The sequence below is a fragment of the Grus americana genome, chromosome 1 (assembly GCF_028858705.1).
Source record: "Grus americana isolate bGruAme1 chromosome 1, bGruAme1.mat, whole genome shotgun sequence".
Taxonomy (NCBI): domain Eukaryota; kingdom Metazoa; phylum Chordata; class Aves; order Gruiformes; family Gruidae; genus Grus; species Grus americana.
The window spans coordinates 57,343,949-57,364,916 of record NC_072852.1 but is presented as its reverse complement, the minus strand read 5'-3'; the positions used below and the strand labels follow the sequence as shown (position 1 = coordinate 57,364,916).

General features: G+C 38.0%; 1 protein-coding gene across 20 annotated transcripts in view; it reads left to right on the top strand.

Annotated features, from left to right (window-relative positions):
- Window positions 1–20,968, top strand: part of TNRC6B (trinucleotide repeat containing adaptor 6B) — a 146,421-nt gene that overhangs the window by 1,738 nt on the left and 123,715 nt on the right. For 16 of the 20 annotated variants that reach the window (XM_054807909.1, XM_054807846.1, XM_054807745.1 and 13 more), the window contains exons 2-3: window positions 14,155–14,227; window positions 20,473–20,571. In XM_054807909.1, the coding sequence (XP_054663884.1) occupies window positions 20,528–20,571 (44 nt within the window). In that variant the 5' untranslated portion in view covers window positions 14,155–14,227; window positions 20,473–20,527. Of the gene's footprint in view, window positions 1–14,154; window positions 14,228–14,253; window positions 14,273–20,472; window positions 20,572–20,968 lie in introns of those variants that run through there. The other 4 variants (XM_054807773.1, XM_054807751.1, XM_054807752.1 and 1 more) reach the window with 2 other exon arrangements.

Genomic DNA, 20,968 nt, shown 5'->3' with positions numbered 1-20,968 from the left:
GCATTACCTGAGGTCCTGAATTTACAGATAAGGTCAAGTTTTTCTACACGATCCACAGTTAGTGCAGGGACTGCCACGTAGAAGTGCCTCAAGGAGTGGTTTGTAAGGTTGACTTTTCACTTGTGTTTAACTAAGTTGCAGGTGAAACTAGTCAATTCTGTGGTGAAGAAGTCACCCTGCAAAAAGTTGAGGTTGAGGAAGGGGGAATGGAGCCCAGAGCAGTAATAAGTGTGTGTTAGCTTTTCTGCTGTGAAGTTCTGGGGGCAACGAGGCGCAGGCACATCTTTCTTTGTAGAAATAGGTGAGGTTATCATTATACCTTTTACTTTCATCTTGGTTAGCTATATTGCATGTAAAGGTTTCATGAATATACAATTTCATGTAAAACTATACATACAGAACTAGCTCAGAATTTTCAGTGCTAATTGGTAAAATTCTAATGTGCATACTTGTGAACTTGGTCTTGGTTTCTGTTTTCCGATGATGTTATCGGGATGCTTAGTAAAGGGAATCACTTCAATCCTGTAATGTGGAAGTAGTGGGGAAAAAAATTAATTATAAACCAGTCAGTGTCTCTCTATTAGGCAGCCTTATGAATTGGTCCATTACTGCAGTTTCTGTATAGCTGCAAATTTAGCTGGAAATCTAAGCTTTCATTTAAGTATTAAGCTCAAATGTTTGGGAATAAAAATCTTGAAACTGTAAATCAAAAAAAAGCTTCATCTACCAGAGTTTGTGTGACTGAATAGTCCAATAAAACATTTAGGTAGAATGTGTGTCATGGCTTTGCTTGGTGATGAGTGTTTGATCATTAAAACTTGATGTTGGAGGATGACTTAAGAGGAGAGAGCTTCAGGAGAGAATTTTACATAGTTCTGACAGTGTGTTTTACCTTAGATCTGCCTCCTGTCATAGGAAGCAAAAAATCAGAAATAAATTCGTTTTGTAGAAGTAATGTATAATATACATCATATATAGAGATAGCTGCATCTAGAACAATGGGATGAATAGCTGAGTCCAGAATGATGGAAAGAATTAGAGGACTGCTACAGAATAAGTCATTTGAAAATATGTTCAAATGGAGTTTGTTTGCTTGGTTTTTTGAGTGGTTTAGGGTTTTTTTTGTTGTTGGGGCTTTTCCTCCAGTAAAGCTGGTATTTTTCTGCTCGCAGAAGAGATTGGATTTACAATTAAGCTGTATGAACTGTAGCTCATAGAATAAGTCTAAGGAGCTTAGTTATTGACTTGAATGAGTTTATTAATAGTCTACTTAATGGTTCAGTTACTTTATTCTCCGTTTTCTGCGGAACGATTGGATGCAAAGTCTCTTGTCCTAGTCACTTATTGCCATTAACATGTTTATTTTCCCGGACTGTCTTTTTATACATAGATATTGTCTGGTTTGTGCAATAATAGTAATAATAATGATTAACAGTCATTTTCCTGCTTCTTTGCAATGGCTTTCCTCAGTAATTGCTCCCTAGTGCTGCCATTAGATTCACAAACGCTGTCTGTACTGAAGATTTATAAATTCTGCAATACTTCTACTTCCAGTGTACCTTACAGCTTACCGCTATTCAATTCTGTATTATTAAATTTTATTTTTCACTCAGCCTTTTTCTGTGTATAATTTCTGGATCACTAAATGTGACCTTGTGAAGAACTAGCATTGTTTGTCTTCCGAGCGGTGAGGCACTGGAACAGGTTGCCCAGAGAAGTTGTGGAGGCCCCATTCCTGGAAGTGTTTAAGGCCAGGTTGGATGAGGCTTTGGGCAACGTGGTCTAGTGGAGGGTGTCCCTGCCCATGGCAGGGGGGTTGGAACTAGATGGTCTTTGAGGTCCCTCCCAACCCAAACCATTGTATAATTCTATGATATGATAAATTAAGCATATGTAGCACATAGATAAGGAGGGAAGTACCTGATACTAGCAAATATATAGCAGTGAGTTTACCTTTAACTTAAGTTTTCTGTCACCTCATTGCTTATAAAGTGTGTGTGCCTGAATTATCTCTGGAATTGCTTTTAGTGATCTATTTGTTGTGATTTCAGAAATTTTACTTGTGAAATATTACGCTGTCTTGGGGAAAGAATAGCAGGAAGATGTCAGTCTTCAGTTCTAATAGCAAGAACATAGCACAGAGGTGTTGAGCAAACAGTAACATATATTTCTAATTGTTTGACTACATGTGGTAGAATAAGACGTGGATTCTTGCTGATAGTCTTTCTTAGCTTAATATTTACTGTCTTTCTCCCTATTCAGATAAAAATATGCAAAGTTCGTGTGTTCTTTCAGCAAACAATGTGTGGAATAGGGACTGAAGAATAGGTTTTAATTTCTTGTGAATCCTAACTAAACTTTCTGCTACTACCTGCTATAATAAAAACAGGGGTGCTTTTTGGTACTTGAGCCAGCTGTCACTGTCAGACAAGTAAGTTGCCTGTTGGTATTTCTGCTTGTGAGGTGACTAGGGTAATAGTAATCAGGATATTCTAATTGCTGTTCCCTGCCACTTTGAGCAGATAGTAAAACTCTTATACTTTCTTAGGTTTCTCTGCTTTACTGTTTGTACCTTCTTCGCATTACACTTTTCTTCAGGGAAGTAAGCACATTTTGCTGCAAAGAGTTGGTGTATTTTTTTTTTTTCCTTTAGAGCAGTAGGCAGTGAGTATGTTAAATAATTTTTTCCCTTTGCCTTCTTATAGCGGTAAGAGGGAGAGGGTGGTTTTGCACTTATGGTTTGCATCATGTTGTAGGGGAATGTTCTGAGGTTTTAAAGTTTTCATCAGTGTAAGGGTTGTGGTTGGAGTTTGGATGTTCTCAGTGTTTACCATGTAGTGAGCTATGGAGATGACCTTTTCCAGTTTCAGCTAGTCAGTACGGATTGCGTTTCTGGGCTTTGCCAGATTTAGTAGTTCTGAAATCAGATATTTTGCATGTATTTCCTGATGTAATGTCTGTGGATTAGAAAAAACACAATAATTTGTGAAAAAATCTGGGAAGAAAATCCATGTTCTGTCTGAGACTTCCACTGTTTGAAAATTTTTAAATATGTATTTAAAAGGGAAGAATGGATCTTAAAGTAGCTCTTACCCAGTTTAGCTTTCAGGTGTGTGGAGAAGCATACTGCTTGTAAGGAGCAATGGGTGATACTGTAAGGCAGCAGTCATGCTGCATGCTGTAGGATGCTGGTCAGAATAAATTTGTAAAGTATAAACTGGTAGTCAATATATTTTGACCCTGTCAGGCAGAAGATTGAAGGCTCAAAAGCTAATTAGCAGATGAAAGGATAGGAAGCAAAGTTGCAAAACAAAGAGTTGATAATTTTAGATAGCCTGACAGAGGATTAGGCAAAAGGTGATACAATACTATCGTGTTGCCTGTGTCAGGGGAAGCCCTCTAAGCCATCTAAATGAGTAGCAAAGTCAGTGTCATTAATGTTTTTACTTGCATTTAATTTTTATAACTTCACTGTAGCTCTTGACAGCATTATAAAAAGTACTATAGTGAAAAACAACCTGACAGTTTTTCAGTAGTGTATTCATTTTTTTGGTAGTGAAGTCTGTTCTGTGTTAAGAGAAATTTGTTCTTTTACGCTGTTCGATTTGCTAGCGGTCTACAAAGAAAGTAGTTTTTATGAATACTGTTAAATTTCTTCTGTTAAGTTCAAAGATTTTCAGATTCTAGCCTCTCTTTTGCTAGTCGGAAATACCTCTTCCTTTTCCTCTGATCATCTTGAATCCTAAGGTTGCAGGTTTTTTTTCTACTCGAGTCTCTTTTTCTTACAGCAAACACTGGTTGTGCCTTTGCAGTTCTCTACTGTGTTCTTCATGTGCAAAAGTAGACTTTCTCACAAAGTTTCACAAGTTAAATTGAAAGTATTATTTTAAATCAAGAAGCTAAATGTTTGAAAAGCTGTATGATGGCATTCTTGTTTTGAGACTGGTCTATTAAGTCTCCACATGATCAGAACTGAGAAACGTCTGGGCTGCTCTAAGGCAGTTGTTACCACCTTTCCTGGCCCTGTCGCCTCTCTGCAAAAATCTCATGGCTGTATCCCACATGTGGTAGGAAGGGGGTTCACCTCTAGGAGATAGAAGTAACTCTCCAGGGTTGCCGGTCTGCTGTGGACTAAACATGCTTTGGCCTTAGGGAGATCCATTGGTGTTAATAGCAGCAGGCCCTCTTGTCTTGTTGCTTTTTACAGGCAAGAAATATAAATTACCCAGCAACCCTGTGTCAGCGTGGTCTGGTTATAAACTTGGATGTCTTATGAGCTATGTGTGGCTGAAGAGACACAGGTTGTCCGGCTCTTCGCTTGTACGTTTGAAAACCTTTTACTTCTCTCCTGCAATGTTTTTTGTATCTGTAGAAATAAACTAATAACTCTGGAGACAATTGAAATGCTGTAGAATACATTTTATTTTCTCACTACAGCCAACAGTAGAATCTGCTTTTTATATAGTAGTACCATAACTTTGTGATTTAAAAATTTTTCCAGAAGTTAGATTTTGTAGAAGGTAAAATCACCTGTACATTCACTTTCTTTGCAAATACAGTGAAACTGTAAGCTAATAATATTAGTGGGTGCAACTAGTTTGCGGAACAATATCTTTAATACAAACTTAAAGAAAGTATTAGTGTAAATTTTTTATTAAAAAATTTTGTCTCTGAGAGAGAGGAAGAGAATGTGTCCCCTCACCCCAGCTTCTTACAGAAACCAAAATCTACTTAATCCCAAAATGAATGATGATCCATCCTTGACCTGAAGCAGCTGAAAATCACTTTAGGAAAGAATTCTATAATACATATAGCATGAGATAGTTGCTTTGCGACATTGTCAGCTGCTTTTATAGTTTTTAGTATCTTTCTTTGTGACCCTCTCTAGGATTTGTTTGCATTGAGATTTTTTCCTGGATATGTTTGTGTGATTATAACACTATTCTTATATTGCTGTAAATGTGGCAGTTCAACTCTGTGTTGGGAACATGGTTATTCTGAAATTAATGTTTGGGTCTTTTTGGTTTTGGGGTTTTTTTTAAGTTCAACTTAAACTGCTTCTAAGTAATAAGCTAAAAAAAGAACGCTTTGGCACAAATGTCTGTCCACACAGGAAGTTTTACTATCACAGCTATTGTAATTTAAATGCATATCCTTCTGTACATATTTGGATTCTGAGAAGAATTTGTTTCAAATTAGCTTTCTAACTTTTTCTGTTTGTCAAATAGCTAAGATTCTGCCTTGTCAGATTTTAATTGCATTGTACCAGAAGTCTGTTCTTGCAGTGAAAAATGCGGATGAATCTTTTTTTCATGAGGAGAGCAAGAATGAAAAAGAATCAAGCCACAGTGCTTGTTTGGGACTGTTGGTCAAGATACAGACCATATTTTCATTGATGTTGCAAAAAATTTTCAATATTTAATATTTTTGATATTTTTCTTATATTGGGAAGTTTTTAAAGATCGATATTGTCTTTATACTAGTATTCCCCCGCCCCTCATATTAAGTGTTTGTTGGGGTTTATTTTGTTGTGATTTTATACAGGCACAGGTCATGTATTTCATAGCCCTTCAAAACAAAGCAGGATACTAAAGTTTAATTGAGGGTTTTTAAATATAGCTGTGCTTTTTGCTTGGATAAATGTTTGGGTGCTTCAGGATCTGCTCCTCCAATTTCTGTGGCTGCTGTGGTGACAACATCAAGAACATGGGCAGATTTTAGTTGTTTTTCAGTGTTTATATTCTATTTAATAAAAGGTTAGGGGAATGTTACCTGCGTTTCTGATGGCACTCACTTTGCTGAATGGTACTTGAAGAGGGGAAAGAAATGTTAGTTTACTGCACAGCTAGGCTTTTTCACTCACTTTTTTAAACTCTGTAGTCAGTAAATTAGCTGTCTATAACTTTCTTTGCAACCAAAACTGGCTGATAATCTTCTCTTCTGTTGGAAGTAAACTCCTCTGGTTCTTTCATATTCAAAGGCCAACTTTCTTTTCCCTGTCCTTGGCAATTCATGTATTGCAGAAAATGGATTCAAATTGAGAAAGACTTCCTGTTGATTGAAAAGTAAATTAGCTTGTGGAGAACGGTCTCAGGGGAAAAAAGGGTACAAGTCCCGTTGTATCAAATACTTTTAACGCTGGCTAATAAGCAATGGAAAATGCTTCTGACAGCGGTAACATGGTGGTGGCCTCAGGGCAAGAATATAGTGACATAATTAGTCTGTTCTGTCTCTAACCCTGTACTCAGCCAACACTGGATAATGTTACTTTCACCAGTTTAGGTAACTAGATAAACTGGTACTGCCTTGTGTATGGATACCATATATCAGTTTAACTTACCCCTGCTTCAGCTGGGTATGTAAATAAACTAAAAGTAACTTTAGTTTTACAAAGTTTTAACTCAGAAAATAACTGGAAAGTTTTATTACTCAGTTTCAGATTGAATAAAGGATGAACGAAAACTAACATATAAAAGTGACAAACATATAAAAGTGAAAAACATTCAAAAGCAAATTTAAAGAGTTAGGTTTTTAGATATGGTGGGAGAGCTTGACTGTGAAAATCAATTGTCATGTATTGCAAGTAGGTAGCCTAAAGGCAGACTTGCATATTTTGGGGGAAAATAATAAAGATTGGTTCTTTATATTTTAAATGCCACTTTCAGAGGAAATTAGATGTGAATGTTGAAGAATTGTTTTGTGCCAAACCCAGAAGACTAAAATTTAGGGCCCTGGCCTCACACATACTTGAGCGGTCCAAAACTGTTCTTGCAAGTAGTTCCATATTCGGTAGAGCTAACTGAGCGTGTTTATCGGAGATTGTAGTGTTGAGGACTAGGACTGTATCCATAATAACTTTCATTTTGTTATTAAATTTTTTAAAAAGCCATAAAAAATTAGTGTGTTGCCTCATTTCTTTAAAGATTGAAAAAACATTGTTGAATATAGAGCAGATTTTTGAAAATTAGCTTCCTGTTCCTTTCTTAGGTGCCTAAATAGCTGAAAAGTACAATTCAGACTGATGTCAAGCTATAAATATTGATGAAGCTGAACTTGGCAGCTGGTTATGTTGAAAGTTGGTGTTTGCAATTATAGTTTAGAATTATTTGCTTAACAACTCAGTATTTGTTTTCTTTGACAATGGTACTGTTAAAATCTTGGACTTCTCTGCATATATAATCATGTTAGTAGGAAGTAAAAATGTCTTTGTATACAACAAAATAGTTATTAGTGATTAGAAAATGTGATAAATATGGTACATTCATTTGGAAAATTTTGGTGTGTAAACTAGCAGAGTGAAGTAAAAAATAAAAGGAAATTGTGATTTAAGCTTCATTCTCTATCACACCCCCCCGGCCCTCCTCCTGGCTCTGTCACAGCTCAGTCTGGCTATAAACATCTACCCAAAGCTGCATTACAGAGCGTAGTGCTGTGATCTAGAGCATCTCTATGTGCAGCAAGGTATGCACGTTTGTGTGTCATGACTGCTGTAGGAGTTAGCAGCAGTATTGCCCCACTGGTGTGAATTCCTAACAATGCAGCTCTTATTGTAAAAGACAACAAAACAAAGGATGGTTTAATACAGGAAACTTTGATACTCTTCTAATTATTATAAAGGAAGATAGTAAGAACTAAAGAGTTTGAAAGGTGCAGTGTCTTACAATCCTGTGATGCATTTGAATGGTTTTTAGTAGTGCTGTCTTTAACTCTAACTGCTGAAGTTGTCATTTGAATGTGTCAATGGATAAACCACCCCTCCCCCTTTCCTGTGCATATGCCTGCTTGCTACCTTATCAGTTTTAATTTAGTTACTACTGCTGGTTTTGATAAACACTCTGGTTTCGATAAGCATACTGTTGTATAGGACTTGATGACGCTTGCTTGTAGCTCAAAAGGAAACCTTCGATCCTGAGTTGTCTTTCGTGGTATGAGCAATCCGATGGGATGATTCTGTTGGGATTATCAGCAGTAAAGGAGTTATTTATAGCTTTCAGGTTTAAAGTTGAGCTGTTGAGAAGTAGACTTGTCTCTCATCGTAACATTTTCCCTAAGATGGACAAAAATGTTTAAAGTCTCTGGTCTAGTATAACATCCCCCCTCCTTTGCGTCTCCTCCTGGAAACTAAAGTCCTCTGTATTCTAAAAACTGTCATTTTGCAAATGTCCTGAAATAAAGGCTTGCTATTGTACTGGTTTTGCTCCAGCAGTGCTGAAGCATTGGGAATGATAGTATACGTGGATTGCTGGCAGTTTGAGCATGTTGACTGCATCCCCGTCTCTGCCACCAGGGCACAATTAAATTTATGTAATAGTCGTAATACTCATGGTAATGACTGCTTGTGTGCCATTAGGATTTGGAGCATTGCTACCATTATCAAGTAGAAGCAGTATTAGCAGTGTGAAATAGCCCCTTTTTTTTTTGTGCCTGAAAAGCATTAGTTTGCAAAATATAAGAGAACAGAAGATGAACACATATGTGTATGTGTATAGAAACATGTATATGTATGCTTTAGCCACAGTTGAAAAGAGTGGAACATAGCACAAAAGATTTTGGAAAACTTAAACACTTGGCAGCCTTGGGCTGATTATAGTTGGTACGTAACCTTGATTACAGTTGAGAAGTGATATGTAGTGTATGATAGTCTGCTGAGGCAAAATAGAGACAAATACATTTTATATTCACTTAACCTTTAACGGATTCTTCAGCAAAACCAGTATGAGCAGGAAAGAAGTGAATTTTTAAGCTGCTTTGTGCAGTAGAAAGTGGCAAAAATGTGTAAGCAAAACATTTTTTTTAAAAATACGCTTTTCAATTCTTTTTCCTTTAGTGGGAGCAGGAACATTTAGCACCTTAAATGTTGTTTGTGTAAATGTTTTGGAACACTGGGAAGGTGGCAATGCAATGTTCTGTCTTCAGCTCATGTTTCAAGGCTGTCTTCAGATTCCAGAGCTGGAAACAGGATTTTCTAAATAGCAAGTCTGAGTTAGACCATTTTCGTGCAGTCTAGGGTTGCCTTTCCTTACCTTGCTTTTGGAAATGATGATCCAGTAGCCAGGTGATCAAGTGAATAAGTTTGTTGCTTTTTTTTAAAGGTTACAGAGACACGAGTTAAGAAATATTACTAGTTTGCTCGGAAACAGCATCCTAAATGTGATTTGGGAATTATCCTTTTGCACTTGTTTCTCATGTCCTCCCTAACATTGAGTCAAGAAGGGAGACTTTCTTTAATGGAAAAAAAAAAAACCAAACTCACTAGTGATTGGGTTTTCTTGAGCAGCTCATGTTGTGTAATTGTCTATTTAGGAAAAAACCCTGGCATGTTCAGGAATGTTCTATTTTATGAAAGTGGTTTGCTAATTTATATTTGGGCTGTTGATGTGAAAAGACTTAAGTGCTATGAATTGGAGCTTGTGTTTTGTACATACAGGTTAATGACATAACTTCTGTATAGTCCTTCTATTCTCATGTTCCCTTAGAAAAGCGGTACAGACTAATGTACGTGATATCTCTTCCAAGTTACAGTTACTTATCTTGTTGAAAGTGGCTGTGTCATATCTACATTAACAGCTGAACCATTTTCCTTATAGTACAAAAAACATCAGTGCAGAGAAGTTAATACTGAACAAAATATGAAGTTGTGCAGCCACCACTGAATTAAACATAATGGACATTTTATCCCATGTCATGTTTTGCTGTCAAACACCTCGGTGATTTTGTGGAGTACTCAGCTGCCACTGCTGAATGCTGTTCTCTGGATTCATTTTTTTTTTTTATTAAGAGGCTGAGGATTTCTACCTTTTCCCATTCCTCCCAGCTACTTTGTTTAGAGTCATATCTTTAGTTCATGTGAAGTGGAGGAGGATTACCACAGTGAGACCTGGATTGTCCTGGATAATTTTTATAGTAAATCATGACTGTTAGGGTGATGGTGTGCTGTAGATGAAAAAACATGAAATATTTCTGTATTGTTTTGAAGTTGTGAATGACTTTAAGCCAACTTCCCAATATCCTAATTGGGTATGTGATGGTTTTGTGTAGTTATGTCAGCAGCTGGTTTTTGTGAAGTGATATTTTTAGACAGCTTGAGGCCTTTTGAGCAGTGTGCTCTTAGTTGCTTTATCAGAATCATTCCACAACATAAGTCAGAACTAAGTTTAAAATTTGCTGCTGTCAAACATTTATCCACTTAGCAGAAGGACAATTAAACCACAGTGGCAGCAAAGCCCTCCTTTTTGTCTTCAAATGCACTGTTGCTAGTTAGAAATTGCTTGAATGGAAGTCATGCCTGGAAAGCTCTTAGTTAGTGCTAGAAGCTCAGGGAAAAAAATACTCAGTTTATGGCAGCTAGTCCAATGACAGGAACAGTTTGTCACTAGATAACGCTGTACATTAAGCATGGGCAGTAGCCAACAAAATGATGCAGTGAATTTAGAAATGTGCCACCTGTTGGTTACCTTCACAACAAGTCTTTCTTTTATGGTGCCTAAATAATAGCAACTGGCGTAACTCAGATTTTAGTGATGTTAACTTGGATGTATAGTGGTAAACCAATACTTCTGGACCTCTTTTCATTCCTGGAAGTTGGTTATATTTTGCAAAACCAAAATTGAAGTATTTAATTCTAGCTGTGGTTAAGACAGGGTGGTAGATTCTGAATGATTTCAAATGGGCTTGAGTGTTAGCCAGTTCAGTGCTGCTGATATGCTATTCTTTCAAAATGGGATTAAATACCCGACAATTTGTATGTAGTGGGATTCATTTTTACACATAATACTTAATATTCAGGAGTTATTGTAGGATTGTGTAATCACTTTCCTTGAACACACTTGTTCTTATATAAGAAACCACATTCACTCCATGTTTTTCCCCAGTTGTGAATAGGAATTATATTTTTAGAGCTTCCTGCTGTTCTGTCGTAGCTCATAGTCAGTGGGAAAGTCTTCACACATACTACCAGTGTTTACTGTTTCTTCAGATTTGGATGGGGTTGGAGGGGGCGAATTTGAAGAGACTATTTTCCTGGTGGCAGCCTGTTCCTTTCAGTTCTGCGTACCTGGAATATTTGGTGTTCCTACAGAGGCAGCTTATGTGAGGTGACCAGAAAGGAGGTATTTGCTGTAAGTAAAGAACTTGTTGTGCAAATGTGGGAAGATGGGCAGCACCCTAAAAAATACTTGAGAAAAAAAGCTGGTCTAGGAGTCCTTACTCTGTACAAGATATTCTGCTGCTTCATAGATTCCCTAAGCCAGCTAAGCGACTTGCTGCAGTGACTATATTGGAACTAGAAATACATACAGAATATTTTGGGGTTATACTGTACATGCATACAGTTCTGGTCTGTCAGGCCAGGACTTAATATATGTAACCCAGGAGTACGTAGGTATAATGAATTGTTTCTGTAATTGTAATTGCAAGATTATTAATAGAGACTGAGTCTGATCTTCTAGTGTGCCTCGGTGCCTGAACTAATAAGTAAGTGTTGTAGTTGGCTGATTGTTCCTTGGTTAGGAACTGTCACAGTTCTTGGAGGGAAGGGGGAGGTCCCTCCCTTTGTTCTGTCAGAGAAATGGTGCATAAATTGTGGGTGGGTTGGTTGGTTGGTTGTTTTTCCTTTTCCTCTCCTCTGGCTACCTAATTGAACTGTGATTGCTTTCCTGACTAAAATTTTTCCTGTAATCCAGGCAAGCTGGTTGATGCTGCTGGCAGAAGTAGATACTTACTCTGAGGATTTGAATTAGGAGGAGATGTATGCATGAGATTTAAATTCTGTTCTAACTGTGGTAGACACTGAGATTCTCCTTGCTGTAACATCTTTGCAGTCCCACTCAGCTACATGTCGTGTTCTGTCTTTAACCCAAACTGTTTTCACTGGAGTCTGCTCTCTTGTGCCACTTTGAGTTTGCTAATTAACATTGTGGCCGCTCTAGAAACATAGGCCTAAATTTGTCAGAGTAACGGGAGAAGGACAATCAGTCTTTTCTTGTCTTACATCTGTTAAAAGTTAGATAGATACTGACAAGAGCCTTTTTTCAATTAGGGATAGGAATCCGTACTCCTCTTCATGAATAAGATTCTGTAATGAGATAAGACAGATTATTGGCATAATTAGTAGCAGTTCTCTCTTTTCCCATGGAGACATTAGTGGTCCATAATCATGTGGTGGTTTGGCTGTAACTTTGAATGCTTTTGCTAGATACTAATGCTATGGTATTTCAGTATCCAGCCTGTAACAACCCCTTTCTGGGTAAAGCTGGTTTTTGGCCAGCTTCTGCAGTATTTCCTATCCTCCAACTTCAAATTCTATGCTGTCAAAAACTTCACAGACACTTCATTAGTCTTGCTTATTGGCTGATACTCTCATTGAATGGGGATATATGTCAGATATGCATGATAAAACTGCTACGTCAACAACAGCCTTTGATTTCACCTATATTGTGTACTTGACTGCGTAGATTAATAATAAATGGTGTGGCTGGCTATTTCTGAGATGTTGTAGGGAGATGGATGATACTTTAACGCTTGGTTGAGGAATCAATTTTTCATGTTTTTCTATAGTTTTGGAAGTTAATAGGGAAAATCGAAAACTTACAGACAAGAGAGTGGGTTACTCTTACCTCCATGTGTTATTTTCAATATGTGTCAGTAATAGAAGTATTTCTTTAATCTCCTGCTGTCTCATGAAGCCAGGTAAATGCAGCTTGCTGTGCTTAGTTTGCTAAGATGAAAGTGGTCCTTTTTTTTTTTTTTTTCAATGAAGGAAATATTACAAAGTGGTAAACATTATGACTTCTTACTCATTGCAGAGTATGCATTCACTTATTGTAAAAATAATCAAGAGTTTGAGTTCTTTTAGACTTCTGTCTCCATAGTCTTAGTTTCTAACAATGTTTTAAAATGCCTTGCTTGGTAAAAACATTCTCAATTTAGGCATGGATTGTAAGGTTGCTAATACTTTTGGGACATCATAATATTAAGGTGATGATGTACTTAATGTAGATTTTTCACTTGAAAAACTACTTCAAGGTGATTGAGAAGACTGAGCATGTTGCAACTCTGCTTTGGTAGTGCTTTGACTGCATGTTCATTTCTGGATGAAAAATGAACATTTAGGTTTTGTACCTATACATAGTAAGTAAGCAGTTCAAAACTGTTGTGAAAAGGATATTATTAATAATGAGAAAATTGTAATTTGCTGCCAAACAAATAACATTTTTGGTACACATAAAATTTGCAATGCCTAATTTAAACAATGACATTCCTTTTAGGAGGTATTCCCATTATACCTATGAGGAAATGTTAGCTTTTTTCTTTTTTTTTTTGTTCAAGTGGTTGCAGTGGCAAAGTTTACAGAAATGCTGATAGTGACAGTAAATCCTTGGAAGGGGAATTTCCTGTTCAGTATCAGTTTGAGGTTTCTGTCATGCAGCACTATGCAAGGTATGCTGACTTCAGTGTCAGGCCTGCATCTGTAGTATTTAGCGAAGATTCAGAGCAAGCGAGTCAGTCAGTATTGATACAGGTGTAAGATACATCTTAAATGGTTTGATGGGTCACGGTATAAGGATTCTTACTCTTTTATCAAAACTGATGGTTGGTCTAAGTTGTGTGGTGATGGGTGAGTAATAAGTATGCGGAAGCAATAAACAGTATTAGGTTTTTAACATTTTCTCTGACGTAGTTAAAGATGCATTTCCAGCAGTGGTGCAACTTTATTCTGTAAAAGCCTAAATTTGCTAAAACTTGATCTTAAATTTGAGCCTAAGGCTCAGCAAGTAAATGCTTTTTGCAGTATGTAAATTTCTTGCCTTTGAAGAATAATTTCCTAGACTGGGGTGACAGTTGAAGTGAAAGAATAGTGAGGAGAAAAGTACTTCTCTCTTTAACCCTAATTGCAGCTCTTTTTCCCCATCTCCCCAGTACTGCATAAAATACGGGGAGGAGAGGGAAAGGGAGCTGTGTTGCTTCTTTTGTGATTACAATTTTTTTTTGTTTGCTCTACATGACTTTATTAAGATGAATATGGTTTTACTAAATGTTTTGGGAGTAAGGGTGGCTGATCTTTGGAGACAATTGACTTTCATTTTTGTATGTTTTTTTTATCTAGTAATGCCTACAGTTGACTGACCTTTTAAATTTTTGTTTGTCTCCTTTTAGGGTTTCGTTTTTGCACTGAATGTAGCCAGGACAGATCCTTGTGGGCTTTGGCAGCCCTTGGAAACTGTCAAAGGTAAAAATCAACCAAAATTCAGTATTGCGTTCTTGAAAGTTGGAGGTGAGAAGAACATTAGTGTATACTAGTTCTTAGCCAGCTAGAGGATACATGGCTGTTTTCATATACTTTCTAGTGTGTTACTTCCTGTGGGTTTGGGTGTGAAGTTTTTTCTGTAACTGTCTGATGCGATTTGTTTTTGTCAGCTACAGTTGATGCATATGATGGTTTTCTTTGAAAAGTAATTCATTTATGATGAGATTTTAAAGTCACTGGAATTGGTAAATGATTAGTTTCTACAAGCAATGAAGTTACATTCAAGTTTTCTTCATCTTCTGGATGCTCTTGCTTTCATCTCAGTAACTCAACTAGCATGTAAAATGACAAAAAGTGCTCTGTTCTTTTTCCATACGTTACATTTTATGTTGTTTTCGTACATTCCTAACAAACTCAATGTAATGTAAAGTTGTAGCAATTAGATATAATATGGCTAGACCATCTGTTAAAAGTTAACACTTTTATCTACATACCTAGATAGAGACTGATTGCAATCATGTATCAATAAGATTGTGTCAAGTAAGCACAGTCTCAAATAAGACATAGTTCAGTACATTACTGCCTTGTTCTAACTGCTTTTTTTCAAGTATGCCATGTATACAAGACCACCGTATTTGAAGAGCACTTGTGTGTCTGTTTTGCTTTATGCTCTTGTGAGAGAGTTTGGACCTATCCTAAATTTCTGCTTACTCTCTGTAATAGTGACAGTTTGCACACCCTTACTGTCCTTCAAGGGTTTTCCAGTGGGCCATATCCAATTCAGACTTTGGAATTCACAGGAACCACAATTGTTTTTACATTAATAAGTGCTTCTCTTGCAGCTGCACTCTTCAGAAGCTTGAAATAATTTTTTCTTCTATATCAAATGAAGAACAGTTTTCTTCTTTAGTCCGTATTTGATTCCTGCTGGCAATCTGGAAAAAAAAAAAAGTCTTGCTGTATGAAAGGCCCATGTATTAGATAAGGTGCTTAGTTCCAGTGGTGCGTGTTTGATGAACAGCAAATCCGAAGACATTCGGATTCCAGTCCTCTCCTGCTAATGAGGATCTGGTGTTTCTGAATGGTGGACCTTTTTACCTGGGGGGCAAATTAGGCCTGAGGAAGTACCTTCACTGATACTGATTTTCAGGGATTTATAAGTATATGGAAATTTGGCTCAGGTTTTACGTGCCAGAGTGTACTAGAATGCAGTAGTGAAGAGATAGTATCCATAAGGTGCTCTGCACTGTTCTGCATACACTGAATTTAATGACTAGTAGGTGCATCCATCATCCTGATACCACTGAATGAAATGTGTATGTCTCTGCTGCAGAAAGAGATGGAACATAAATAGGACTAAAAATCAAAATGGATTGTCCCAAAGCCGTATTGGTTTATGACAGGACAGTATTGTAGTAGGCATTAAAGTTTGTAAGAACTGTACCTAATTCATATTAGCAAGTGTTTTTACCTTTGAGAATAGATTCTCATCACTGCATGATATTTTAAAGAGTTAAATAAAAACTGTTCCTAACTTTAGACATGCATCTGCTACATAAGTGGACATACCCGTGCATCACTATTTGTCAGATTTTCCTTGCAGTCCTGACTGAAGCCAAAGCTAGTTAATTTTTCTAGAAAACATCAGGTGAATAAAAAGATTGGGGGATTTCAGTCCCATCTGAAGTAGTTTTGGTGGGTATATGCAAGAATGGAAGAGGAGGATTATCTTACTTTTGACCTTTTCCAAGAGTGACTTTGTTGATAGATGTTGGATCTGAAAATCTAAATGGACTGTCTATAAACTTTATGTATTTTTATCCCCTGGAAACCTGGCATATCACACAAATACTGGAAATAAGTAAATAATGCCTTTCGGCATTTTGCCTTTTTTCCAATCCTATAGGACACTACTACAAATTCTGATTGCCTGTCTGTCCTCTGTGTACAAAAATTACGCTATGTGTGGTCTTCAGCCCTCTGCTCAGAAGCTAGTGCGCTGAAGAGGTGGTGTCAACAACATGGAATAATTACATTATTTCTTCACATGCTGGCACTAAGCAGTCACTTTGTTGGCTGAGAAGTCATCCTCAGTTGTAAATGGCCGCTACAAAAGTCTGCCACAGAGGTAGTTTCCCATGGATTCAGGAATTCCCAGATGCCTGCTTTTGGCAATAAATAAACTTGAAATGCAGTACTCTTGTGCCGGTGGCCATGGGAATCAAGGATTCACGTATGCAGAAAGAGTGTATAAATGATAGTATTGAATTTGTCTCGTAGCTTGTTGCCTGATGTTTTGTCTCCTGAAAGAAGCCAGAAGCAAATGTAATGGGGAAAAATACAATAGAAGGGCAGCATTTGGCAAAACTTCCTCTTGCAACACCTCTTGCAGTCTGTGGCTTAGGGTCTTCCTACACCAGCTGCAAGATTTTTTTTTTTGTGTGTATTTTCTTCTCCCCCTATGAATTTTTCCAGTAAATTAGAGTCTTTTAAAACTTCCACCTTCTTGCCATCCCGTGTGAGTGAGTTCAGTCTGAGCATTGTATGAAACAGTACAATACATGTTTTGAACATTAAAGCTGATAAAACATGAATTATGGGACAAATGAAGACTGAATAAACTCTCTTCTCCTCTTCTGCTACATTTGTTTTTTTATCTATTTCTCTCTCTTTTTCTGTTTCTTACTCTCTCTGAGCTATGGATAGTTCCAGTGTATTTAATCTGTCTTTTGTGGGAGAGCTTGCTTATCTTTGTTCTTCTAGCCTTTCCATTTTTTTTATTTCCTAGTTCTACTGACTTTTTGTTTTCTTTGAGGTGCAGTGGTTGGTAGTTTTTTGTCTTCCAGGAGTAATATATAAAAACTGGTGTCAAATATTCATAGAATGGTTTGGGTTGGAAGGGACTTCAAAAACCATCTAGTTCCAACCCCCCTGCCATGGGCAGGGACACCCTCCACTAGACCAGGTTGCCCAAAGCCCCATCCAACCTGGCCTTGAACACTTCCAGGGAGGGGGCCTCCATAGCTACTCTGGGCAACCTGTTCCAGTGCCTCACCACCCTCACAGTAAAGATTATCTTCCTAATACCTAATCTAAATTTACCCTCTTTAGTTTAAACCTGTTACCCCATGTCTTATCAGTACTTGCCCTTGTAAACAGTCCCTCTCCAGTATTCTTGTAGGCCCCCTTCAGGTACTGGAAGGCTGCTATAAGGCCTCCCCAGAGCCTTCTTTTCTCCAGGCTGAACAACCCCAACTCTCTCAGCCTGTCCTCATAGGAGAGATGCTCCAGCCCTCTGGTCATCTTCGTGGCCCTCCTCTGGACTCGCTCCAACAGGTCTTTGTCCTTCTTATATTGGGGGCCCCAGAGCTGGATGCAGTACTCCAGGTGGGGTCTCACCAGAGCAGAGTAGGGGGGCAGAATCACCTCCTTTGACCTGCTGGTCACGCTTGTTTTGATGCAGCCCAGTTTACAGTTGGCTTCCTAGGCTGCAAGCATGCATGGCCAGCTTATGTTGAGCTTTTCATCAACCAACACCCCCAAGTCCTTCTGAGGGCTGCTGTCAATAATAATTATAATAATATTATATAATAATATAATATCACTTCCCATTCCTCTGGTAGTGAGGGATATCTCAGAAGATAAATATGACAGTTTTACAGAGGTTCATATTTGAACAGTGACCTATCTTTGCAGTGATCTTGGCCTGACCTATCTGCTCTTGTTTTATTTTATAAGCTTTTTAAATGCTTCTGTAGCTCAAGTACAATGTTGCTTGTTTCTCTGATTTGAAGCCAGTTCAGTGCCACAGCGGTCCTTCTGGCTGAAGCTGTTTGGCTGTTAGACATCAGACTATCTGTGGAGCTTCCTAATTACTTGAATCTGATACTGCAAAATATTGCTCGGAAACTCCCATCTCCAGAAGCTCTGCAGTGGGTTTCAGAAACTCGGTGTGGTGAAGTACCATGGACAGGGACTGCCCAGCCTGGCCTCCTCCTTCCTGCTGCAGAACAGAAGATAGCTGGGCAGCAAGAAATACTTGCTATATGCAGGAGGCTCTTGACATAGATGCAGGATACAAGTCTTGCTTAGCATTTGATACCTACGATTTTTTATTATATGCTGCAGGCAGAATATTTGTTGAGGACTTGGGTGAGAGTTCTACTTTATCCTCACTTTTCTTTCCCCAGAAAAGGAAATTACTATGCTGTAAGTCTTTGCAGCTCTCATGCTTTGTGTGAGAATGTATGGTATTACTGAACATAACATCTTGTTGGTTATAAGATTTAATAAGTTGCATGTAACATTTTGTAGCTTCAGGCCCTTTATATTTGTAGAACATATTCTTCAATCCTTGTGTCAACTTAATAGCCATGAAAGATGTTGTCTACCTATGCATAACATACAGAAGACGTTGGCAGTGCAGACAGCCTTACCTTATGAACAACAGGCTTTAACCTGGAAATGAAGGAGGTGCATCTAGATGAACAATTTCCAAACTTTCTCTTTTTGACCTTGCTACTATTTGCACTCATAGACTCATAGAATGGTTTAGGTTGGAAGGGACCTCAAAGACCATCTAGTTCCACCCCCCCGCCATAGGCAGGGACGCTGTCCACTAGACCAGGTTGCCCAAAGGCCCATCCAACCTGGCCTTGAACACTTCCAGGGAGGGGGCATCCACAACCTCTCTGGGCAACCTGTTCCAGTGCCTCACCACCCTCACAGTAAAGAATTTCTTTCTTATAGCTAATCTAAATGCATCCTCTTTTAGTGCTCCAGCCCTCTGATCATCTTTATGGCCCTCCTCTGCACTCACTCCAACAGGTCCATGTTTTTCTGATGTTGAGGCCCCAGAGCTGAACACAGTACTCCAGGTGGGGTCTCATGAGTCAGCACAAATCCAAAACATAGCCCCATACTAGCTACTATGAAGAACATTAACTGAACTCCAGCCAAAACCAAAGCTGGATGCAGTACTCCAGGTGGGGTCTCACCAGAGCAGAGTAGAGGGGGAGAATCACCTCCCTTGACCTGCTGGTCTCACCTCTTTTCATGCAGCCCAGGATATGGGGGATACTCCAAAGCTGTCAGTTTCCAAGCTTTTAATTGCTGTTGTAAAGGTGACAGTAGAGTCAGCAGCTCTGTAGCTGAGGTGCAAAAATGAAGTGGAAAGACTTTAAATGATTTTTAAATGCTGGTGCAATTGAAGAGTTAGAGCATCTTGAGAGGGACAGCTGTTAATGGCCAACAGCTCTTGGTTTTAAGATAGTTTTTAACTCAGTGTGAGCCCTTACTTTCCACATACCTGGAACATTAGAGATCCACTGATAGCTTGTCTTGAATTTTGAGAGTGAGAGATTCCCGCTGAATTTATGCTGGTGCGTTTGGTCTCCTAAATTGATTAATTTGATCCATTACTTCTAAAAGATGGCTCATCCTCTGGAGTAGAAGACATTCTAATCTTTGTAACCAAAGTCTCCCTGACTCTATTGTGTTCTTCCATGTGTTACTTTACAATGCTAAGAATGGAGTTTGGGGTGTAGATTTTGTTCGGTTGGAACTGCACTGACACTGTCAAACATTTAAAAACAAGTTACCAAGTAGTGTTGAATATTGGAAACACTGGGAACTGTTGCCCTGTGTAAGACTGGAAATGTTGACCTAAAAATTAATGATTTTATCAGTTCCCTGCACCATTTAGAGCCTATAATGTATTTATTTTTAAAATAAAGTCAAGGAAAAATTCCTTTAAGTAAGAATTCAGAGATACTGTGGGATGACTGGAAGTCTAACAATTTTTCAAACTAATAACCTTTTGATTGTCTGTTAACCGAATCTGCGAAACTTATATTTGCATAAAAGCTATTTCCTAGTAAGTAAGAATTGCTCAGCTCTAGTCCATGTGATTATTCCTTACTGACCATAGCTTTAATGAGTAAATACAATTAATACATTAAATACTTAGCAGTGACATATTTTAAAGTTAAAAAGAAAGTACATTCCTGTTAGGTGCTTTTCTTTCCTCTTAAGTAGAGTTATGTCTTATCCTGAATAACAGTTGACTTGTTCGTGTAAAACATAAATTCAGTGAATATGTGCAGAATGGGAACGTTAAAGGTCATAGCCTAGAATTGTTATTTATGTGCACTGCAGTCTCACATAACAGTGTTAAAGGCAGAAAAATCATTGTTTTAAAAACATATCTTTCTTTTTTTATCTTTTAGGCAGTATTTTGCATTTCTGCAGAACTTTGCACAGATCCTGTTCCCATGCAAACTGATGAGGGAGAAATACTGGAGGAAGGCAGTCCCAAGGTCAATGAGGTAAATGCCACTGTGTTTTGGAGGAGCAATAGCTTGCTTGGCTGAAATGGGGGATACATGGAGTGAACATTGATTGCTGGTGGTATTTTTAATAAATACCTGCATGCAAGTAAACAAAATTTATTACCCTGGATACATTTCAAAAATAAAGTTTTTAAAGGCCTTTAGAAAGACAGGCTTTTTTGCCGTCTACGAAGGATTGCAATGTGTGTCTTCAGGCACTCCCAGGAAGAAAAGAGGAAACTCTTGTAAAGAAATACTAACCTTGACTATATTCTGTTTGTTAGAACTGGAAGGGTTTGTCAAGCTTTCTGTCCTACCCACCCACCCTCTCAACTTAAAGAATTAGGCATGTGGGCCCTTAGGTGCAGGTGTCAGTGTTTGTGGATTGCTGACT